Source organism: Panthera pardus, unplaced genomic scaffold (genome assembly GCF_024362965.1).
Source record: "Panthera pardus isolate Hobbes unplaced genomic scaffold, ASM2436296v1 HiC_scaffold_6, whole genome shotgun sequence".
NCBI classification, from domain to species: Eukaryota; Metazoa; Chordata; class Mammalia; order Carnivora; family Felidae; genus Panthera; species Panthera pardus.
Window position 1 is genome coordinate 126,848,295 of NW_026526991.1, and position 23,958 is coordinate 126,872,252.

At 39.7% G+C, this 23,958-nt stretch overlaps 1 protein-coding gene across 1 annotated transcript in view; it reads left to right on the forward strand.

The window, feature by feature from the left end:
- ITGA8 (integrin subunit alpha 8) overlaps positions 1-23,958 on the forward strand; it is a 188,832-nt gene that overhangs the window by 136,674 nt on the left and 28,200 nt on the right. The window contains exons 23-25 of the mRNA XM_019460684.2: positions 3,374-3,454; positions 13,658-13,763; positions 16,583-16,741. Of these exons, the coding sequence (XP_019316229.2) occupies positions 3,374-3,454; positions 13,658-13,763; positions 16,583-16,741 (346 nt within the window). The remainder of the gene's footprint in view (positions 1-3,373; positions 3,455-13,657; positions 13,764-16,582; positions 16,742-23,958) is intronic.

The following is a 23,958-nucleotide window of genomic DNA, read 5'->3' on the forward strand; positions in this document are numbered from 1 at the left end:
AGCAAATTCCCTGACACATCCTTCTTACTTTTGATTGCAGCTACAGATAACAGAATAAATGAAACGAGTAGTTCACTCTGGGGACAAAGGACAACAACTAATATTCCAAATGCCTTCCCCAGACCCATCCTGGAGATCATCCTCCAACCAGTGAATTTAGCAACAAAGTGCTAAATTTGATGGAAGATAGAAACGGTCACACTTCTAACATCTCGCTTCATCTAAAAGAGTGGACCATGATGATATTCCATCCTTATGTGCTATAGAAACTCATGACTATTTTAACATTATTCTGAAAAAAACATAAAAATGTGGAAATGAAGGAAGAACCAGAGAGGCTACAGGAACATACACAAAGCATCAAATTCCAAAAACAGACATTTCCAAGATAAAAACGTTTGAGAATACTTAACACTCAAATAGTGAAGTATTCACGAGTGACCATTTATCTACATGCCTCATTGGCAGACTCCAAAGGCATAAATCAATATTTATGGATGGTGTGCGTTCAATTTAAATGTGTTAAAACCTAAAGTAAATTAAACCAAATATTCTGAAGTCTAAGTTCTTAAGCTTTTGACCATATTGATCGCCATTACCCACTTTTAATAACCCTTTCCACAAACAGAACCCAAAGAGAAACAGGCTTTATGTATTAATCAACTTAAAATATTTCATGTTACCAAATGTTTTCATTAAATGGTCTCTTCATGCCGCAGCTCTGTGTGACATGTAAACATTCTCCTCCCTGTGTAGAGCGGGTCTCAGATAGCAGTTCCCACATACAAACAGGTCTTTTGTGATATCAGTGAAACTGCTTCCTCAGCAGCGGTGAAATGAACATCGTATTGTATTTGCTAGCATTCCAAAGACCACAGAAAGTACAGAGGGAATGTTAGAAAAGAGGGAACAGTAAAGAAAAGGAAAATAGCATCAGAGTGATAAATGAAAAACGTGTTTATCCTTGGTGCATGACATGGGGCGTAGTTGTGGAGAGGAAATCCATCATTCCCATGCAGAATTAGCACCGACAGTATAAATAGCTCAGCATCCCGGACGGTGATGGATTGCTTGTTTGAATGTAGCAGTGGTGTTAGTGAAGGAGGTTTCCTTCCAGGAAAAGAGGTCAAGGAAGCATCTAAGTTGTATATCAAGCCTGGTGCCTTTCTTACTGGGAGATTTTGTTGACACCACTGGCTGATGGCAGTACCTAGTGTCATGACAAGGCTGTGTGACAGATGATTTTGATTAGCCAACAGGTTTCGTCTCCACCTCTGCCATTGCTTTCATTACATGGTAAAATAGCCTCCGTAAGCTTCATGTTAGACTCCTGTCCAAAGATGATTTCAGGGCTTGACATCTGCTGGCTTTTTTTGTGAGTAAAGACAATTGTGTTATTTAAACCACATGGAAACAAAACACAATGAAGTTACAGGATCGCTTAAATGAAACGACTTTTTTTTCATCATTTTTACATTCACTGCTGCAAAGCAGTGTGAACTAGAAAATAGAACCAAGTCTGGGTAACGTGTGCAACAATGAGACCTAAATTTCCAAACTGAAGAGTTTCCCATAATGCATTCAGAGCCATGCAATGTACAACAAGTAGACTTAATGACTTCTTGCTGGTAATTAAGAATTCTGCCTTAAAAAAAAAAACCCCAAAAACCTTTTTAGTTAACTGATTTTCCCCAGATGTGATAATAATAAAGTGGCCTGGAAACTGGGGTTCAAACTTTGGTGAACAAGTCCCCCTAGGCTCATCACTAGCTTAGTAGTGATGCCCTATTGCAGGAAATGAGCCTGACATTGGCCTGTTTATATCTTTTATGTGTGTTTGTGGTTTAAGTGGCCTTATCAGTATATACAATCAGACAAGACTTTTCAAAAGCATAGTGGGGATGATTCTGTCTCCTCCTCCTCCTTTGAAAGCTGACTTTTACATCTCCTTTCCAGCTCCCACATTTGGGAAGCTTCAAAAGCTAGTCAGAACATACCCCATTACCACTCCTGCAGTGTTAAAGCATTATCCATTGAATCTGTGTGAAAGTCGATGATGAAAAGCGGACGCTTTCTCTTCTTAATGAGACCTGGATATAAACATGACCTGTCAGTGGTGGTGTGGCCACATCTGTTTGCTGAAAGCTGCATAATCTTGGGGATATGAGGGTGACTTCAGTGAAAGCACAAGAGGGTAATAAAGGCAAATGACATCTGCATTCAAAGCTCAGCTACTGGTCAAGCCTCTCATGAGACCATGTTTCATTTTCTTTACTGCCCGTTTAACACGTGCATTTTTTTTTTAATTTTTAAAATATTTTTATTGTTTATTTTGGAGAGAGAGAGAGACAGAGTGCGAATGGGGAAGGAGCAGAGACAGAAGGAGACACAGAATCTGAAGCAGGCTCCAGGCTCTGAGCTGTCAGCACAGGGCCTGACACGGGGCTTGAACTTGAGAACTGCGAGATCATGACCTGAGCCGGGGGCGTAACCAACTGAGCCACCCAGGTGCCCCAACACATGTATTTTTCAAAAACTAAATTTCATACGTGATTATATTTGCTTGAGAGAAAAAAAAAAGCAGACTTAAAAATAATTTTGCCACTGTTCTAAGAAACATCATTAAACATTCACCTTCTATCTTGAGATTCTCGATGCCCTGGACAGCATCGATGGCCTCTCCTGATTGTGTCAGTCTGAGCTGCCAGACTTCCTGGGGTCTTCCTTCTTCCTGCCATCGTCATTGGCTATGCTTCTAATTCAGTCCCTGGCCCCCACCCTAGTCAGCCAGTGAGCATGCAGTGAATGTGCAGTTATTTTAATATTACTTCAGAAATAAACCATAAGGAAGATAAATTTGCTGCCAAAACAATGTATGGTATGATGCATTCCAGAGCCAAATGCAAACGCTTTTTCCATTATGTGCTGCCCTTGGATTATTCTTGCCAGTTCTCTTCTTTATTAGCATGGAGAATCAGGAGTTCACTGTGCTTGTCCTTTCCCGTTTGATGGGCAATAAACATGATGCACAGAGAAGCTAAGGAATGTGTCCAAGGTAGAAGGTGGAAAATGAATTCAGCTCACCTTTTTGGTTTAGCCATTGAAACAAAAAAGCATTAGCTTTCCTAGATGTCTGTTGTGTTTTCAGATAAGATGCTGCCTCATGGAAAGTTACATTATTTTTACCCATAGAAAATCTTAGCATTTCCACTTTCAGATGGTTGTGATTTCGTAGAATGGATACGCCATTGTTTTCTGAATGACTGTAGTAGTAATGTTTGTTATTCTTTTTATATATGGAATGTTTTTTATGATCATATGTTGTAACATGGCTGAGAAAATATATTGAAATCATATTGTCGCTGTGTTTTAGTTCCAACAAGGACAACCCAGACAGCAATTTTGTGAGCCTGCAAATCAACATCACTGCTGTAGCTCAAGTAGAAATAAGAGGGTAAGTAATAATCAAGATATTGTAGTAGTTATACTATAATAATGGCTTCCTGTATGTGAGCGTTATGAAAAACACTAGGAAAAACTATATGGAATTTTCCTAATGCATTAGCAATCACAATTCACTCTGGTTATAAATTTCATGCTTTTCTACCCTTCATTAGCCTTCCATTAAAAACTAGAGTAAACCCTGTATGGTAATTGACTTGAAGGATATCAACACAAGAGATCACTTTACTCCCCAAACTGACAGTTCAGTAATCAGACTATAAAAACTAGTGATAAGACGCCAGATAAAATAGACAGGTGAGACCCTGAGAGTCTCACTTCTCCAAAAATTATTTTGGAAATATAATGAAAACCTAGCCTCACCATACCACATCTTCAGTTTAACAAATGGCCAGCTCGTAGATGTGAGTGAGGGTTGATGGGATCTCCATCTTATATCTTTTTCCTTTTGTCCTATTCCTTGAAAAAGGTACCAATAAGCAATCAGTTGAGAGATGAGAGGAAAGTGGTCAAGTAAAAGGCTTAGAAGAACTACCATCTTGGGAAATCCATGCCTGGGGGATGAAAAGACATTAGAAATGGAGGGCATAGAGTTCTTATCTTACACAAATGTGGACCTCATTGATTTCATTGTAATTCTTATTCCTTCAGGACAATCTAGGACTTGGTATTCTGGGCCGAACTGTCTTTGGGGCTCCAGCAATCCCAGTTCCCTTATCCTTTTCATAGTCCTGAGTGGTTCCCACGTCTCCATGTTGGCAGCTAGGGCCACTGCATTCAGAGCCCTTGTCTCCAGGATACTGCAGCCTCTGGCTGTCCTCTGTGAGGGTGAGGGAGGTGGGGAGGTGGAGCCCTGCCTGTCCTCCTGGGACCAGTGAGGTGCCACTTAGTGGATTAGAACAGAATAATACCTAACATGGATTGATCCTTCCATGTGCTACCCCAACCCATTGGCACCTCTTAATGTGGACCAGTATCCTTGCTGTACAGGTGAGGGAATTTTGGAGTTGAAGGCTACCCAGCTAGGAAGTGGGGAGGTACCATGGAAGTACAGGCAGCCTGCCTCCAGGTGCATATTTATAAATGATCATGCCGTGCAGCCTATGAGAGAGTTCTTTGAACCTTAGCTATGCAAAAGCTTGTTTGTTTATGCTTCTGTGATTTTTTCATTCAAATGAGTGTTTTGACATTCACCCACTCTAGGGAAGGTGCCTATAGTTCATTCATTTTAATTGCAGTAGGGTTTAACATTGTAAAGCAACACAATACTTGCTCATCCATTCCCCTCTTGATGAACACTGGGGCTTTTCTTTTTCCTTGGTTACAGACTTTCTTGTGCATACCTCATGGTACACATGTAGAAGGAGGTGGGAAGGGTACCTGCTTAGAGGTAGAATTTCAGGATCAGACAATGTACACTAACTTTACTAAATAGTACCAAACTTGGGGCGCCTGGGTGGCTCAGTCGGTCGAGCGTCCAACTTCGGCTCAGGTCATGATCTCGCAGTCTGTGAGTTCGAGCCCCGCGTCGGGCTCTGCGCTGACAGCTCAGAGCCTGGAGCCTGCTTCGGATTCTGTGTCTCCCTCTCTCTCTGCCCCTCCCCCCCCCCATGCTCTGTCTCTCTCTCTCTCTCTGTCAAAAATAAATAAACATTAAAAAAATTTTTTTTAAATAGTACCAAACTTTTTCAAAATAATTATACCAAGTTATCATTCAAAGAACTCTCCACTTTGTTAACTAAACTCACAGAATGGTGGAGTTTTTCATTTTGATGGATAAGAAATACTATCTAACTGAAGGTTCAATTTGCTGTTCCCCGATTCCTAAATGAGACCAAGTAGCTTTTTCATGCATTTGCTGACTCCATTCTTCCCAAATTGGGTAATTTCTGTTCATTTTTAAAGACACATTTCTACTAAGAGACTTTTTTTCATATTCATAGGAACTCTTTTCTATTTTTTTAATTTTTATTTTTAATATTCATTTATTTTTGAGAGACAGAGAACGTGAGCGGTGGAGTTGCAGAGAGAGAGAAGCGGACAGAAGATCCGAAGCGGGCTCTGTGCCGACAGGCTCTGAGCCCGAAGCAGGCTCTGAGCTGATGCAGGGCTCAGACTCACAAGCTGTGATATTACGACCTGACCTGAAATCAGATGCTTAACCAACTGAGCCACGAGGCAGCCCTCTTTCCTATTCTAGAGTTGAAACACTAATCCTTTATCAGCTACGGAGGTTGCAAATATCTTTTCAGTTTATGGGGTTTATCTTTTTTTAAGTCAGGTTTATTGAGGTATAAATTATATAAAGTAAAAGTCACCCTTTTTTTTTTTTTTAGATGTTCAGTTTGAAGCATTAAGACACCACAAGGACGTTCAATGTAAAACAGTTCTGTCACCCCACATAGCTTCTCATGCACCTTTGTAGTTGACCCAGCCCTCACTCCCAGGCTCTGGAAACCTTGATCTATCTTCTGTCACTGTCTTTCCAGAAAAATAATATAAATCTACTCCTACAGAATGTAGCCTTTTGAATCTGGCTTCTTTCACTTAGCATAATGCATTTGGAAAAAACACCCATGTTCCTACATGTATCAGTGGTCTGTTTCTTTTTATTGCTGAGAAGTATTCCACTATACAGAAGTCCCGTGAAATGTTCATCCATCCACAGGTTGGTGAACATTTGGGTTGTTTCCAAGTTTGGGGCTATAAATAATAAGCCTGCTAGAGGCATTCACATACAGGTCTTTGTTGGGGTATTTGTTTTCACAAATGGAGTGGAGTTGTATGGCAAAGGTATGGTTAACTTTACAAGAAACTGCCAACCTGTGTTTCAAAGTGGCTGTGCCATTTTCATTTGACGTTCCCCCCCCCCCCCCCCCCCCCCGGCAGATGGGAGTTCCAGCTGTGCCGTGGGCTTGTAGGCAATGTGCTTGAGGTTTGGTTTTTTTTCGTTCGTTTTTATCCATTGTAATAAGTATGTGAGAAGAATCTCATGGAGTTTTAATTAGCATTTTCTAATGACTGGTGATATTGAGCATCTGTTCACAACTCATTTGCCATTAGGGTTCTCTTTGAAGTGCCTTTTACAATTCTGCCCGGGGTGCCTGGGTGATTCAGTCAGTTGAGCATCTGGCTCTTGATTTTGGCTCAGGTCATGATCTCACAGGCTCTCTGGCAACACAGAGCCTGCTTGGGATTCTCTCTCTCTCTCCCCCGCTCTCTGTCCCTTCCCCCAGTCACGTTCTGTCTCTCTCAAAATAAATATAAATTTATAAATAAACATTAAGAATACCAACCTTATAATTTAAAAAATAATAATTTTTAAAAATAAATAAAATTTTGCCCATTTATTATTGTCTATCATTATCAAGCTGTAAAAGTTCCTTATATATTCTGCATGCAAAATCATCTATCGGATATGTGTCCTGCAAATATTTTCTTACTGAAATATTTCTTTCAGTTTATGGTTTGGCTTGTTATTTTCTTAACAGTGATGTTCAAAAAGCAAACGTGTTTAGTTTGTATGAAATTCGACTTTAAATATTTTATAGTTTGCCCTCTTTTTGTCCTTTGTAAAAAAAAAAATCTTTGCTTTCTGCAGAGTCGCAAGATTTTCTATTGTTTTCTTCTACAAGTTTTGCAATTTTACATTTTGGTCTATGATTAAATTATTTTTTAATCTGATCTGAGGTAAGGTCCAAGGCTCACTTTGGTATAAGAACATCCAATTGTTGCTATGCTATTGGTTGTCAGACCATCCTTCCCCCATTGAATTGCTTGACACCTTTGTCTATCTGTGAAGCTGTTTCCAGACCTCCCATTCTGTTCCATTGATCTACATGTATAATAAGTCTTGAAATGCAAGCAATGTATCCTGAGATCTCATAAAGTCACTTACAAATTCTAGTAGCTTTATTGTTTGTTGATTTCCTAGAATTTTCTATAACATTCCTATGTCATCTGTGAATACAAAGTTTTATTTTTTATCCTGACTAATCTCATCTGTATGTGCAAAAGTTTAGCCAACTCCAAAGTTCAAGGCAATAGTACCCACAAGAGATTACCCTTACTTCTTTAAAAAAAATTTTTTTTAATGTTTATTTTTGAGAGAGAGAGAAAGAGAGAGAGAGAGAGACTAACCGCAAGTGGGGGAGGGGCAGAGAGGGAGACACAGAATCTGAAGCAGGCTCTAGGCTCTGAGCTGTCAGCACAGAGCCCGACGCGGGGCTCGAACCCACGAACTGTGAGATCACGACCTGAGCCGAAGTCGGCGCTCAACCGACTGAGCCACACAGGTGCCCCAAGAGATTACCCTTATGTCTGACACCAATTGCAGATTTGAGTGGTTCCCCAAACCCCCCTCAGATCTGATAATCCACATAGAAGAACTCACAGAACTCACTGAAAGGTATTATACTCATGGGCTCAGTTCATTACAGGGAAAAGATAAAAATTAAAATTAGCCAAGGGAAGACGTGTATAAGTTGGAGCCTGGGGACAGTACCACCAGACACAAGGCTTCTGTTGTTATCCTCCATGGAGTCAGGACATGTCACTTTCCTCGTCTGGGTATATAACAGTATATATGGAGTATCCCCAACCCAGGATCCAACTGTGATCCCCAATCACAGTTTTTATTGCCTATGTAGGCATGACCGATTCATTGACCACTTAATTGATCTCAGTCTCCAGGTTGTCTGATATGATGTGATCAAGCTCCCACCCTGAATCACACTGTTGGTCTTTCTGATGTGGGCAACTCTCACTCTAAATCATAGTTAGAATATCCAGTGGGACCCAAGACCCCCAAGAAAACAAAGATAATTCTTCCTCTCAGGCATAAAATTTCTAGAGCTTAGATTTTACCTCTCAGAAGCTGAGGCCAAAGGCCACACCAGTTTGGGGGAAAGGTTAAGTTGTTTACTACGTAGTTATGCCTTTTATTTCTTTTTCTTCTCATACTGCACAGTCTAGGAGTATCAAGGCAGGATCAAATAGACATGGTGCAAGAAGGCATCTCTGCCTTGTTTTTAGATCCTACCTTGATCTTAAGGGGAAACATTCGGTTTGTCTTTCAAGGAAGTTGTCTGTTTCAGCTAAGTTGTTACATGCATGGCTCATGATAATCTCTCATTTGCCCTTTAATGTATGTAGGACCTCATCATTCCCCATATTGGCAATTTGTATCTTTTACTCCCCCGCTTCCCCCCCCCCCCCCCCCCGCCGCCAGTCACTCTAACGAGAGTTTAAAGACCTTTCCAAAGAGCCAGATTTTTGGTTTCATTTTGGTTTCATATTTTTTCTTTCTTTTTTTTTACCCTCTCTTTTAATTTGTTTGTTTGTTTGTTTGTTTTCTATTCCATTGGCCCTTGCTTTTGTTATTATTATTTCCTTCCTTCTGCTCACTTTGGGTTCGATTTTCTCTTTTTTTCTGGTTCCTCTATGTAGAAATTAAATCATTGACTGGAGACCTCTCTTCTTTTCTTACATAAGCATTTAGTGCTGTAAATTTTCCTCTAAGAATTGCTGGAGCACATACCAAAATGTGAATATGTTGGGTTTTCAGTCACAGCGTTTGTAATTTCCTTTGTGATTTCTTCCTCAATTCATGAGTTGACTCACAGGAAATGAGTTTGATTTATAGATAATTGGAGCTAATCCAGATGTTTCATTTTTGTGCATTTCTTATTTAACTCCCCTGTCTGAGAAAAACACTAAAGAAAATCAGAGAAGAAATAAGCATTTTTGTACTATCTTATTTTGACATATTTTTAACATTTATACCTTAGAATACATGAAATGTTGTCTACTTCATTAAGCTTAGTTTTTCTTTGTTTTGCTAACCAAAAATAAATTGAAACTTTTTAAATTCCAAAACAAATTTTAAATTGGGATCTATTTTTATTCCATAAGACATAACTCAGTCCAAGGCGGCACAGTGTGTAAAATAACTGTATTTATTCTTATATATCCAATTTGTAAGACAAATATTTACAAGTGCATTTCTGCCATCATTTATGAGGACACCAATGTTTCTAAGTTTAAAAAGAAGGACATTTTCTATTCATTTTACCAATGTTCAAAGCAGGTCATTAGAATTGGATTTCTCATCTGGGTGCAGGTTTTTTAATCGCTAGATAAATGTCCAGCATTTGACCACAGTTTATTCTCTAACATAGTGTTAAAGTTCTTTTTAACCATTTTGCAAAATAAAACTCTTTATTCCAAATACTCAGCAAAAATATTAGCTCCAATGTTTAATTCTTCAAGGAACAGACAGCTGCTGTGTTGAAAATCTTCCACACTCAGTCTCCAGAAAAATCTTTTTTTTTTTTTTTTGCCAGTTGGTTTATTCCAATATATTTTATCATCCACTATCTCTAGCAGTTCTTATTTCATTTTTATAATTTTAAAAATAAACTCAAATGGATTGATTTCTTTTAATGGGGAAAAATACTGAGAATTGTTCTAGTGATTTTTATTTTTTTATAATTTGTTTTAATGTTTATTTATTTTTGAGAGAGAGAGAGAGACAGAGCATGAGCAGGGGAGGAGCAGAGAGAGAGGGAGACACAGAATTGCAAACAGGCTCCAGTCTCTGAGCTGTCAGCACAGAACCTGATGCAGGGCTCGAACCCACAAACCGTGAGATCATGACCTGTGCCGAAGCCGGACGCTCAACCAACTGAGCCACCCAGGCGCCCCATGTTCTACTGATTTTAAAGCCAGATGGTGTCAACACTGTCTTTCAGCAGATTTACATGTCATTTGTTGGGACAAAGGATTAATTTAGCATTGAAGTCTGTAAGAAGTAAATCTGGCCACAAGAGGCAGCACCACATGTACTGAGCTCACAACGAGTAATAAAATCATGTCCTTTGTAATATAACCAGGATTGAGTGGGTTTGATTAAGGGACACTGCCATCATGAACAACCATGGTCTGTATGGACACTGGCCATCGCGGTGAGAGCCACTGTTGTTCCACACAATAAATAGTAGTCTGCTATTTAGGACTAATAGTGTTTGAAAATAGGATTACGAAAATAGGGTCCCTACCATACTACTGCAGCATCAGATTTGAACATCCAATAGCATATAGACTTTAACTTATCAAAAACCTAATTCCTTGCTTCCCTAATCCCTTCCTAATGTCTAGTATTACCATTGGTGCCCCACTCTTCATATTACTGGTGCATCTCCATGGAACAGTGGTCTGTCCTCCATCTTAGAATGTGAGCACTATTCAGTAAGGGCTGTTTGGGCTGTTTATCCTAGGCTAATAGTTGATTACACTCTTTCTTCCTTCTTAAAAAAAATAATAATTTTGGAAACCAGGAATAACCTTTCACTTATTTATTTGGAATCTTTAGAGAGTCACTGTTTTTGCCATGGCTTCCCCAGATTTGAAAAAGTCTCAGGGGCACCTGGGTGGCTTAGTCAGTTAAGTGTCTGACTTCAGCTCAGCTCATGATATAATGGCTCATAGGTTCAAGCCCCACATCGGGCTCTGTGCTGACTGCTCAGAGCGTGGAGCCTGCTTTGGATTCCATGTCTCTGTCTGTCTCTGCCCCTTCCCTGCTCATGCTCTGTCTTTGTCTCTCTCTGTCTCTCAAAAATAAATAAACATTAAAAAAAAATTTTTTTAAAGAAAAGAAAAAGTCTTAGAGGGTAGATAGCTGAATTTTGTGAGCCATACCCTTTGAATGATTTTGCCATGCCCTATAATAGATTATTTGTTTCCTTACAGATTTCTATTTGATTTTGTTACAGAAATGGGGCAGGAAGTTTAAGTTGTCCTTGCTAAAATCACTGCTGCTTAGTGGCCCCTGTTGGTGCATTAACACAGTTGACCTCTTAACAACACAAGAGTTAGAAGCACCAACCCCCTGCACATGTAACTTTTGACTCCTCCAAAACTGAACTACTGTTGACAGTAAGCCTTACTGATAACTTAAGCAGTTGATTAACACATATTTTGTATATGCGTTATATACTGTATGTTAATAATAAAGTAGACTAGAGGGGAAAAAAGTCACCAAGAAAATCATAAGGAAGAGAAAAAAAAAAAACATTTACAGTACTGTATCTTATATATGGAAAAAATCTGCATATAAATGGACCCTCACGGTCCAAATCTGTGTTTTTCAAGGGTCAACCATATATTGGAAGTAAAACGGATGGTTCTGAGTAAACCTGAGCTCTAGTCTTCACCTGCAACTAACCTCTACTTTTCTGAACACGTTTTCCTTTCATGTATAAAATGAGGGGTTTTGAACACATCGCCTCCATAGCACCTGTCAAGTTCTAAGTATTTATGATTCTGTGATACTGGAGCATTTATGACCAGTCTTACAGGATTGATGACCATAAGAACACAATTTTTCAGAAAAAAATTTTCATACTTGTTCTATACGTGTCCTATACTTGCTCTCTATGCCAAAAACAAAAACAAAACAAAACAAAAAAAAGTTTTCCCTAGAGCCTCACAATGGATGTGGAGCATGGAGTCAGCTCTCTGTGGCCTTTGCTAAGAGCAAAGAAAAGTTTTGGATGGTTAGGTTGTGAAAACTCCATGGGAAAGCAAGCCCAAACTCTCTGGGCTTCACTCAAGTGAAAGTAACCTTCTGTGTTCTGTACTCTTCTCCTCGCCAAGTTCCCAGTTTGGTCTGAACATGAATTAATCAAATCAAGTCAGAAGGGGGAGTATCACATACCAACAAAGCAATACAAGGGTAGGCAACATTGAGGTACCAGCCCCTCAAGGCTGTGCCCTGCACTTTTTGTTAAATAGTTGCCCATTAAGGATGAAAGCAAAGCGTTGTATAATTTAGTAGAATTTCTGTGGGTTGTCAGTTGAAAAAATATACTTACTTCTTCCACTCACCCCCAGAAGACAATGCAGCCAAATTAACTTTGACCAAGAGCATTTGAGTTGTTTTCCAATCATTTGTGGTATACAACCCGAAGAGTTTATCATAATTTTCCAGATGAGGAAATAGGGACACACAGAAATTAAGTTACTTGCCCTTGGGTCAGTATTTAGCCCAGTAAATTTTGCTTTCTGCTTTAGAAAGAGATTACTCAGAGGGGAAAATAAAGATAGCTGTTTGAAGTTGCTAGAGGCTGTGTTAAGTACTAATGCCTTTGAAAGGGCATTTAAGACATCTGATTGCCAAAAGAGGGATTTTCTGTTCGAGTTGCTTTTAACTAAAGGTCTAGGAATTCTTTTAAACATACTTTACCTAAAAATTGCTAAAAAAAAAAAAAAAAATTGTTCTTTTGGGAATTCACCTTTTTAAGCTTATATAAAAATAACAATTTGGTTTGTAACCAGCTTTTACTGTAGAATAATGCCCAGGTACTGTACTGTATTCACCCGGTGCTCTCTTTCTAAGTGTAAATGGCAGGCAAGAAATATCCATGTATCAAGTTAATATCCTACTTACATGATTAAATCATGTGATTCTCTGTCTCTTACCCTTAACTTATCTAGAAGACAACTCTAGAACTCCATCAGGCTTTATTTTGGCTCTGGGCCTAGCCTTGGGGAAAGCCCAAGAAATCTCAGAAGGAGGATTATACAAGTGGCTGCTTTTCTCCTCTGAAGTATTTAATTAAAAACTACATTTCTTCACAACTCATTATTTAACACACCACACGGTATTCTAGATTTTTATCCACAAAAAAAAAGTCCCAGTTCTTGGTATGGCTTGAAGCAGGGATTTATATCCTGTATACACACACACACACACACACACACACACACACACTCATACACTTGCACAGGACCTATAGGTAGCTTTATACATTTATATGTGTATATGTTTAATTATCCATCTCAACTCAGGAATGCTCTCCACTCTGCCCCCTAGTGCCCAAGAGATGAGATACTATAAAATAGTCCACCTGTGAGCTAGAGACTAGGAATTAAGAGCCTTCGGAAGATGTTTTAGATCCTTTACGGTTCCTTTAGCTGTTTTGCTAGACATCACTTTCCATACTTTTTTTCCTTATAGACAATTAAGTCTATAGTTCAAACAGTCTATAAGTCTATATAGACTATAAGTCTATAGTTCAATAGTTCAAATAAATTGAGGGCCACTTTGTCCAGTTGCTGTTCGTATACCATCCACTAGTGAAGCCTTCTTCACCTGTGTCATCAGCAGCAATTAACAAAACGCTCCATGTTTCAGAGTGTCGCACCCTCCGCAGATCGTTCTGCCCGTTCCTAACTGGGAACCAGAAGAGGAGCTCCACAAAGAGGAGGGAGTTGGACCAGTGGTGGAACATATTTATGAGGTAGCTTTCGTCTATCTTAAAGCTGTGTTGGGAGTGTTCTCTTACACTCTTTACCAATAAACTCTTAGTAACATTTTGAAAGACACCGATCCAAGATCTGAGCTTTATATGCTGCTATCATATTGGAGCGGGGGACTGTATGAGTCGCTTGCTTTTTAGTGGTAAGAGCCGTTATGTAGTGAGACTATTTTATCTTGTTACTGTTCTCTTTTTATTATAGATTTTTTTTAATGTTTTTATTTTTGAGAGAGAGAGAGAGAGAGAGAATGAGCAGGGGAGGGCAGAGAGAAAGGGAGACACAATCTGAGGTAGACTCCAGGCGCTGAGCCTGATGTGGGGCTTGAACCCAAGCACCACCAGATCATGACCTGAGCCAAAGCCAGATGCTTAACCGACAGGGCCACCCAGGCGCCCCTACTGTTCTCTTTTAAATGTTCCTTAATTCCTCTTCTTTTAACGTTTGGACAGCCTAAGCATCAAAATGATTAGCTTCCTAAACTGTATTTGCCTCTTCCTACATTTTCAAATGTAGAAACATTTAAAACCTACCCACCTCTTAAACTGAAAGTCACCAACCAGAAGGTACCAGACAGAGAAAATTTTATGGATTATTCACTACTGTACAAAAAAAAAAAAAAAAAAAAATATATATATATATATATATATAACTTATAACCATATATATATATATATAACTTATAACCATATATATATATAACTTATAACCATATATATATATAACTTATAACCATATATATATATATAACTTATAACCATATATATATATATATAACTTATAACCATATATATATATATAACTTATAACCATATATATATATACATATATATATATAAAACTTATTCTGAGATTTGAAATAGTCATCAATTAGAAAAATATTTTCCAGAAGGAAACCAGCAGCTCATGAAAAAGCCCTGATGATCTTTTTCTACTTCAAGTGTTAAATTGTGAATAGGGAGTAACTGTGTTGACACATCATCTGAAACATATAAATTTCTTAGGGGAGTCTGGGTGGCTCAGTCAAGCGACCTGACTTCAGCTCAGGTCATGATCTTTCAGTCTGTGAGTTCGAGCCCCGCGTCGGGCTCTGTGCTGACACCTCAGAGCCTGGAGCCTGCTTCAGATTCTGTGTCTCCCTCTCATTCTGCCCCTTGCCTGCTCACGATCTGTCTCTGTCTCTCAAAAATAAATAAACATCACAAAAATTACTGAAACATTTAAATTTCTTAGAGTTAGAAACTAATATGTAGTAAAGGGCTAGTTCAGTAAAGGGCTAGTTCAGTAGTTGTTCTTTTTTTTTTTTTTAATAAAATAAATACCATTAGTGGAGAGTAGTTATTCCTGTTCATTGTCAAAGGATCAGGAATAGAATTTTGGTAAAAATGATGCTCCAAGCTGTCTTCTGTTTGAGGTCCCTTTTTATTTAATGCTGTCTGTTTCCTGTATAACTCATTCCACTGACCTAATAATCCTGACTGTGACTTTCATCTCAAGCTACAAGGGACATGAATAGCATTCTCTAAGGTTAACAATGAAGCCATTTCAAAACTGATGAGCTGTTTACATATGTGGGAAAGAAGCATCAACTCCTGCACAGCGTCAACACGAAAACCTCTGTCATCTGCCCAACCTGAGGTTCAGAATCAGCCCTGTCCAAAGCTGGATCAAAGCTTTGCCCTAAACTCTCTTGCTAGCAAAAGGATAACACAGTCCCCAAGGCCACTCGGATTAAGAACCTCGCTGGAAAAGAAAAAAAAAAAAAATGCTGTCAAATAATTGATTAAACTTGTGTGCACCAGTTTCTGCTTAAGAAGGGTGAAACTTTAAAGTCTGCCACCATATTCAAGCTCAGTGATTCTCAGGGAAGCCCTGCTTCTAATCTTAGTAGAAACGGATCATAAGATTTTAGGGTAATAATCCATGGTGACAAAGCAATCGTCACATGTTTCTTCCATGCTATTCTCATGTCTCAAAATATACTGTTATCAGTGGATGTCATGTTGCTCTGATAATGTGAACTGAGTGAGCCGCCTAATAAGCAAAACCAATTATAAATTGTTTCATTGATCAGTATAATGATCAGAACTGTGAAAAAAAAAAAAAGAGGCAAAAGTTTCCTGCTAACTTTGAAGTGAATTTTCAAAACCACAAGAAATTTAAATACATTTAGTGAACTTCTCAAGCTGTTTTTTGTGTCCTGTGAGTATAGGATTCATGTGTTTAAAACGCTCATCTCTTTATGAGATGTGGCCTTTCTTTGAGATTCACTGATTAAAACAGAAGAAGCCCAGCTTTGAAATGCACACTTGCAGTGAACTGGGGTGCGGCTGGACGGTCTTCAGCATTTGATGGTAACCATTTTTCCAGAGGGTGAAAGACAGTGCACCACAGATGGTTACAACTGACAAGTCGGCAGTCAGGAAAACGGCAGATTTCAATGTAAAGAAAGAGTAACTAGGTTTTGAAAGCGCATAATTAAAATTGCATTTCTAGCACTGTGATTAAATTAATGTAAATTTAAGGTAAACGTCATCATCAGACCTGGTCTTTGCATGGTCTTTGCTAAGGAAATCTGCCCTTAGAGCTTCATAAAATGGAAGATTCTTGTCTGAGCACCAGCACCTGTTTTCGGAGCATCTCTGGCTGATAAAGATTCTGTTTTCGTATAGCCACTATCATCGCCCAGATGCATTAAAGCCGAAAATATGTGCTTCTTTAGACTGGGCATGAAGTATGTGGAGTTTGGTTTCATCTTTCTGTTTTGTGCTGTACCATCATTTGATGTGTTCCTTGTTTGTAGCTGCACAATATTGGACCGAGTACCATCAGTGACACTCTCCTGGAGGTGGGCTGGCCATTCTCTGCCCGGGATGAATTTCTCCTCTACATTTTTCATATTCAAACTCTCGGACCTCTGCAGTGTCAAACAAATCCTGACATCAACCCACTAGATATAAAGGTAGGAGCCTGGTCCAACTAAGCTGTTCTGCTTGTTTATTAGGGTAAGGAAAAAAAAAATTAAAACTGTAGCTTTTATTTTTTAAGGCAAAATAATTACAAGAGTAAGGTCTTTCAGTGATCATCTGTCCAGCCTTTTCTTTTCGTTTTATGGCTAAAATGCCAGACCTAACTTCAACTGTCACTCCTAGAAAACTTACATGTCTCTTGGTTCTGTTGTTCATGGCGACCTGTCATTTATTTAGTCTATTTGAATGTGTACCTTTTGCATATGGTTTGACTTGCAGCACAACCAAACCAAAATCATAAGTAGACATGTCATGTTTTGGAGAATTCGTACCAAATGCTATTTTTGGAGTCCTTTTGGTACATTGCCAAAAGATATAAGGATCTTTGCCAAAATGGGCTTCTCCAGATGTTGTCAATAGCAAGTAGCAAAATGCGATAATTTGCCAAAGGCCATCTCAGTGCCCTGAGAACCCCCAGACTGGAAATTTCTGGACCCCGTTCTTCAGTGCAGCTTATAGAGAAGCCTAGAGCAGTGTTTTTCCAATTCTTAAGCATAGCCAATCACCTGGAGGTCTGTTTAGAGGCAGGGCCTGAGGGGGGCCTGAAACTCTGCCCCTCTGCAACCCCCACCTGACATCCATGCTGGGAGCTCAAATGTCCAAGGAGCTCATCTCATTCAGATTAAGATCCAAATCTGGCTTTAGGTTTCTTCTGGGAAGAAAAGAACATAATTAGCATCAACGCTGGAGAATATCACATTTGAATGGAGGGGGAAAAAAACGTTTGTAACCCGATGTTATCCTCAAAAGAGAACTTCGTGTTAAGAATGAACGTTGTCTAGAAGCTCAGGGAGACAGTGTGTCTGTTAGAAATGGCGCTTCATGAAATACTAACTCAACCATTTGGAACGCGGGTCTGCCTCTCCTCGAACAGGTGGCGCTGAGACGTGGCCAGTTATGAAAGGCTTTCTTCTTCAACCCAACGTGCCTTCTATTCCAAGAGAGGAAGAGTAAAAGGGGTTCAGTATTAAAGGATTTATAGGGCAACAAGTCTCCTTCTTCAAGGGGAAATAATAAATAAGGCCACTTGTATTCCACAAAATTATTTAAAATACTGCCTCCCTGAATTTTTTTTTCCATTTCCTCTCTCTTGGCTCTTCATTGAGATGATTTTAATGTCTTCAAGGACAGTGGCTTACTATAAAGTAACGTCTTCAAATGTTAATAATGTGTAACATCTAAGCAATTAAAGCTTTCACATTTCATGTGCTGTAGTTACTGGGTTCTCTACTTCAGTCGTGGATTCCTGGAGCACATGATCATGGGGAAGGTTTCTAAACTCCCGAGTGTAATGTTTGGTTTATATATGACACTATTTATATATGTTTGTATATTTTATGTAACCTGTGTGATATGACCCATGTTGGTTATGAATTCTTTTTTCTTGCCATTTAACAATTATTTGCAGTGACTGGAACAATACCAATAGATCGTTTGCCTTCAGTGTTGACAGATTCGTGCACCTGCATTCCCTGCCACACAGATTTTCTTAAAAGTATAGCCTTTGATTAAAACTTTAAGGCTAGGGGGTGCCTGGGTGGCTCAGTCAGTTAAGCGTCTGACTCTTGATTTTGGCTCAGGTCATGATGTCACTCTTCGTGAGATCGAGCCCCGATTGGGGCTCGGGATCTTGGGATTCTCTCTCTCTCTCCCTCTGTCTCTCTCTCTGCTCCTTGCCCACTCAAGCATGCTCTCTCTCTCTCTCTCAAAATAAATAAATAAACATCTTTTAAAAACCTAAGGCTAGTAATTTTTTAAATGCAACTTAATTATGCTTTTATAAAACTCTCAATTTGTGGAAATTGAATATAAGAAGATTTGATTACAGGGTGAAGGAATAGCTCCCCAAAATAACAAGTGATAACAATTCATGAATTCTTGAAATTCAGAATAGTGAAAAACTTGAAGTGTTTTTAATTTCAGGTACTCCAAGTACCTTTACTTATATGTAGCATGTATAACCCGGACAGTCTAAAAGGGATTTTATCAGTGAATAGATTTTAAAAATTAATTATCAGTAAATTTTATATCAGCAGCTATCAAAAACTGAGAGTACCTGAAAGTTATTTTCTGCTTAAGATATTAAATAATTTCCTGGTGAAGTTGCTATAAACTTACTTGGCAATTTATTTCTTCCTAGATAATACAGAGCTAAACATTCTTTTCTCTGTCTTAAATATGAATTGAAATTAGTAAAGAACAAATTATTTATTAGATCTAGAATAGGTGCGGGAAACTTTTTTAACTTAGGTATCAATTTCAGATCCTTACATGAAAGTTAATTGCTATATTTTTAATATAGATATTTAAAAATAAATATACTTTTTTTAACTTAGTTCTTTAGGAAGCAGAGAAAGAGTGGGTGTAGCAAAAGGAACAGGCAGTCAAAATACATTCATCTAGGCAAAAATTAAATCCTAGTAATCAATAATCAATCTCATTTGCCCACCAAGGTAAAATTCCTTATGATTCGGTTCTATAATTTCTTTTTTTTTTTAAGTTTATTTATTTTGAGAGAGACAGAGAGAGAGAGAGAGAGCGCGTGCGCTTGAGCAGGGGAAGGGCAAAGACAGAGGGAGAGAGAGAATGCCAGGCAGGCTCCATGCTCAGTGCTGTGCCCAACTTGGGGCTCAATCTCAGGAACCGTGAGATCATGGCCTGAGCTAAAATCAAGAATAGGATGCTTGGGGCACCTGGGTAACTCAGTCGGTTGAGCATCCGACTTTGGCTCAGATCATGATCTCACAGCTCGAGAGTTCGAGCCCCGCATGGGGCTCTGGGCTGACAGCTCAGAGCCTGGAGCCTGCTTCGGATTCTGTGTCTCCCTCCCTCTCTGCCCCTCCCCCACTCGTGTTCTGTCTCTATCTCTCAAAAATAAACAAACATTAAAAAAAAAAAAAAAGACTAGGATGCTTAACTGACTGAGCCACCCAGGTGCTCCTACAATTTCTTTATAAATACAGCAATAATTAGTGAGTGCCTCCTAAAACATCTGCATCTACAAGCAGTTTATTTTCTCTAAGTTTTTCCTGAGGATACTGTAGTCCCCACTGGATAAGCCACCACAATATCCCAGGCCAGCCACAGTCTCAAGTGTCCTCTGGACGATTTTCAAGTTCCCCACCATGTTTGCCTCTCCAGCCATTCAACTGATTTCCCCGCAGCAAAATCCCTTTCTCTCGGGGTCACAAACGCCTTTTTGTCCACTTTCCCCTTCTGTATATATTCTCTTTTTTCCAACTTCACTACTGAAAGTAGCTCCCTTCTTCATCGCCTCTTTGCAGCTCCCACAAATGTCTCAGGAAATGTGCTGATGATAAAGAAACTGTCCAGATTTCCTTAGAAGCATTTTCTAGGCCATCTGCTCCAAGTACCTACCAGCACCAACTCTAAAACCTTTGCAATTCCCCAGATATCCCCTGCAGACGCTCTACAACATTTCAAAATAATTTCTCCTTTCTGCCTAATTAAATCTAATAGCATTTAATAAAACTAATGTATTTAACACAATATGGCTTCTTTCTGCTTTTTAAAAAAACTTACTCCTATAGCAACCTCCTGGCTTTGTTTTTTATTGAAAATACATAGTTTTACTCATCAAAGCCATATTGTAGATAAAGTAAGGGTTTTTTTTTGTGGGCTGGCCTGAAAACTGAACCACCATTTAAAAGATTGCTTCTAAAGAGAAATGCATTCTGAGTGCCAAACACCTAGTCTAAAATCGTCTGAAATATAACCCATCTGTAAATTGAACATGCATTCCAAATGTGAGTCTCCTCACATAAACCTCAAAGTCTGATAAGGTCTGAACAGAATTCAGTCTTCAAAACAGTGACCGGTACAGTTTAATTATCCCACCAAGTGGCCCAAATGTCCCCAAAGTTTGAAGAGCAGTCTGCCTTTGAAAGTCACCACCATGATCATGGGAGACAAGGGGTAGAAGTTCTCACCCGCACGCATTGCCCAAATACAGAGCATCAGTGACTAAATTTGGGGGGTCTGGGGTGCAGGCAAGGACACACTCAAATGCCTCTAGAAGTTTGTGAGTTGTTTTTTAAATACTTGCCTCGTATCAGGCTTTGTGGGGATTCGCTTAGCCTGCTTTGTTGATGCTGTTCAAACACCCAAGTGTGAAGGTAAATGGGAGCGTGTGCAGGTGATGGGGTTCAGGAAAAGTGAGTGAGCCACACAGCCCAGCACAGGGGGACCAGAGGGTGGGGCAGCACCTGGACATTCACTCCTGCTTTCACTTCTGCCACCCAGTGAAATGGTTGCTGTGTTTTGTTTTCTGTTCTTCCCATGATGGTTTCACTTCATCAAGTTCATCTCTCTGTCTTCTAAGAGCTTAGGGGCGTAAGAAGATGGCCATGAAGGTTCTGCCTCCAGGCTTCAGAGATAGGATTTTTTTTTAATTTTGTTTTAATGTTTATTTATTTATTTTTGAGAGAGAGAGCACAAGCAGGGGAGGAGCAGAGACAGAGGGAGACAGAATCCGAAACAGGCTCCAGGCTCCGAGCAGTCAGCACAGAGCCCGATGCGGGGCTCAAGCTCATGGACCGTGAGATCGTGACCCAAGCTGAAGTCGGATGCTTAACCGACTGAGCCACCCAGGCGCCCCCAGAGACAGGATTTTAACGCGGTAATCTCTTCACATTGTACCATCTAAAACATTGTGAAACATTCAACTGTCTGCAGCATTCCCAACCAATCCATTACATCTAATTCATTCCAGATCCTTCTTGAAATAAATTTTTACAGTTGGATACAGCATTTCTCAACCATTCTAAAGGCAGTCAAAGAATGATTTCAAACTATCCGTTATCTTATTTTGGTGAACTTTATCCTGGGGTTTGGGGAGTCCTCCAGACAAGCTATGATCTCTCAATAAGATGTAGCTGAAAAAGCAAACGTTATTTAGGAACCCAAGTTGCATAAAGAGTAAAGGATGTTTTTTGAAGTTGGCAAGATTTCGTCACCAACAGCCAAGTATGAGAACCGGACAAAAGGGCTGTGCAATGTCAGACTGTACCCCAGGGAGGCGGGGGACAAGCAAGGTGCCGGAATTCAACCTGCACGGAGATCAGGGCACCACGTTCTGGGCCCCAGCTCAAGAAAGAAGCCGGAGGCACAAACGATCGGACAGAGGCTGGGCTAGGGTGACGGCAACAAGAGAGAAAGCCACTGTTGCCCAAAGAACAGACCTTGGAGCCTGGAAGGCAGAAGGTTACAACTGTCTAGAACCAGATCATTCTCACAGGAAGCCCGAATTACAACCAGATAGTACAAACGTGGACACAGAAACACAGAGGCCGTTTGCCAAGGATTACAGCTCTACAACTAGTTGTTGGTTTTTCTATTTCTTTTTTGTTTTTAATCGGTGAGCACACAGACTGTGGCTTGGCTTGGCAAATCTGCAGTTGTGTCTTACACTTAGGAGAATTTTTTCCTTCATTACTGCCTCCATTTACTTACTGCTTCTTATTAATTCAGAATGCAGGAACACTGGTTACAGCTCCCAACCCACTTGTGTTCTCTCCTCTCTCTCTCATGCTCCCCTTGATAGAATTATTTCATTCACTTTAAAAATTTTTTTTAACGTTTATTTTTTTTGAGAGAGAGAGATTGAGCAGGGCAGGGGCAGAGGAGAAAGGGAGACAGAGGATCAGAAGTGGGCTCTGAGCTGTCAGCACAGAGCCTGATATGAGGTTCAAACTCACAAATATGAGATCATGACCTGAGCCAAAGTTGGACACTTAACCAACTGAGCCACCCAGGTGCCCCACCTTTTATTTTTAACAGTGCCTATAGGCCCGATTTTCAGCCACCAAAGGGAATACACTCTCCAGGGTCAATTTCTCTTTGCCTTATCTTCTCTCTCTCTTTTTCAAATGCTTACTTACTTTTGAGAGAGCACAAGTAGGGGAGGGACAGAGAGAGGGGGACAGAGGATCCAAAATGGGCTCTGCACTAACAGGCTGACAGCAGTGAGCCTGACGCTGGGCTGGAACTCAGGAACTGCAAGATCAAGACGTGAGCCGAGGTCAGATGCTCAAGCGACCAAGCCACCCAGGTGCCCCTGCCTTATCTTCTCTTTAAGATGGTCTTCAGGTCCTCCTGTAAATTTTAAAATGTAAAAACATGTCCCACAACTAAGAAAAGCTTCAAAATCGCCAATGGAGTGAATTGATTCTTTTAGTCATTCTTCGCATGAACTTTTCAGAATGTTTAAAAAAAAAAAAGTGGATTTTTTTTCCTCTCCTGACAGATCCTTAACATTTATGTCTTAAGGAAAATTACACGGTAGACGGACCTCCATGGTCTGTCCCTACTTCGATTTAATTGTAGACGAAGAGTTATATGAAAGAAAGCCCACCATCTTTTGTGAACTAGGACTACCTGAGGTGCAAAGACAAATCACAAACAAGAAGACGAGAGCATGCGTTGTGTTTGTTTGGGTTCAAAGAGCCCTTAATCTTATCTCACCCAACTGTGTTCTTCAAAAGCTGCATTTCCAGCTGTCTTGCTCAATCCAGCTATCCAGTATTCCTTTAATTCATAAATTTAAACGTAGCCCAGAGTGAAGAGCTTGGTGAAGAGTCATGAAAATAGAAAACTCCTGTTGGAGTCAAAATCTGAGTAGCAGCTGGGGGGAAAGAACCATATTTACTAACAATCGTTTCCTTATTACAGAAAGGAGCAATTTTCACATTTGTTCTGAAGAAGATACTTGAGTGTTTGCCACCAGCTGCTCGGAGCACTTAGCAAATTGTATTCTGCACCGAACGTCTGCCTAACAGGGGTGCTAAGAGGCCCTCACCGCTAAGGATTTCAGATTAAGGAAACACATGACCTGTGGCTTCACAATCGATTGTGAAAGAGGCTCCAAAAGTTCATCTAGAAAATAGGCTGTACCTGTTGTTTACATTTCTTGGATAACTTCTCCCTTGTTTTTTGTTTTGTGTGTTTTGTTTTGTTTTTGGTTCGTTTTGTGTTTTGGGTTTTTGTTTTGTATCTTGAAACAATTTCTGGAATGCAACTTCAGAACACTGGTTTGGAAGCCACTGGAAGACTTTCTCAGTGTGGTGTTTAGGAGGGACATTCCTCTATCTGTAAAACAGTATCGCTAAAAGAAAGAAGCATGTTTTACCAG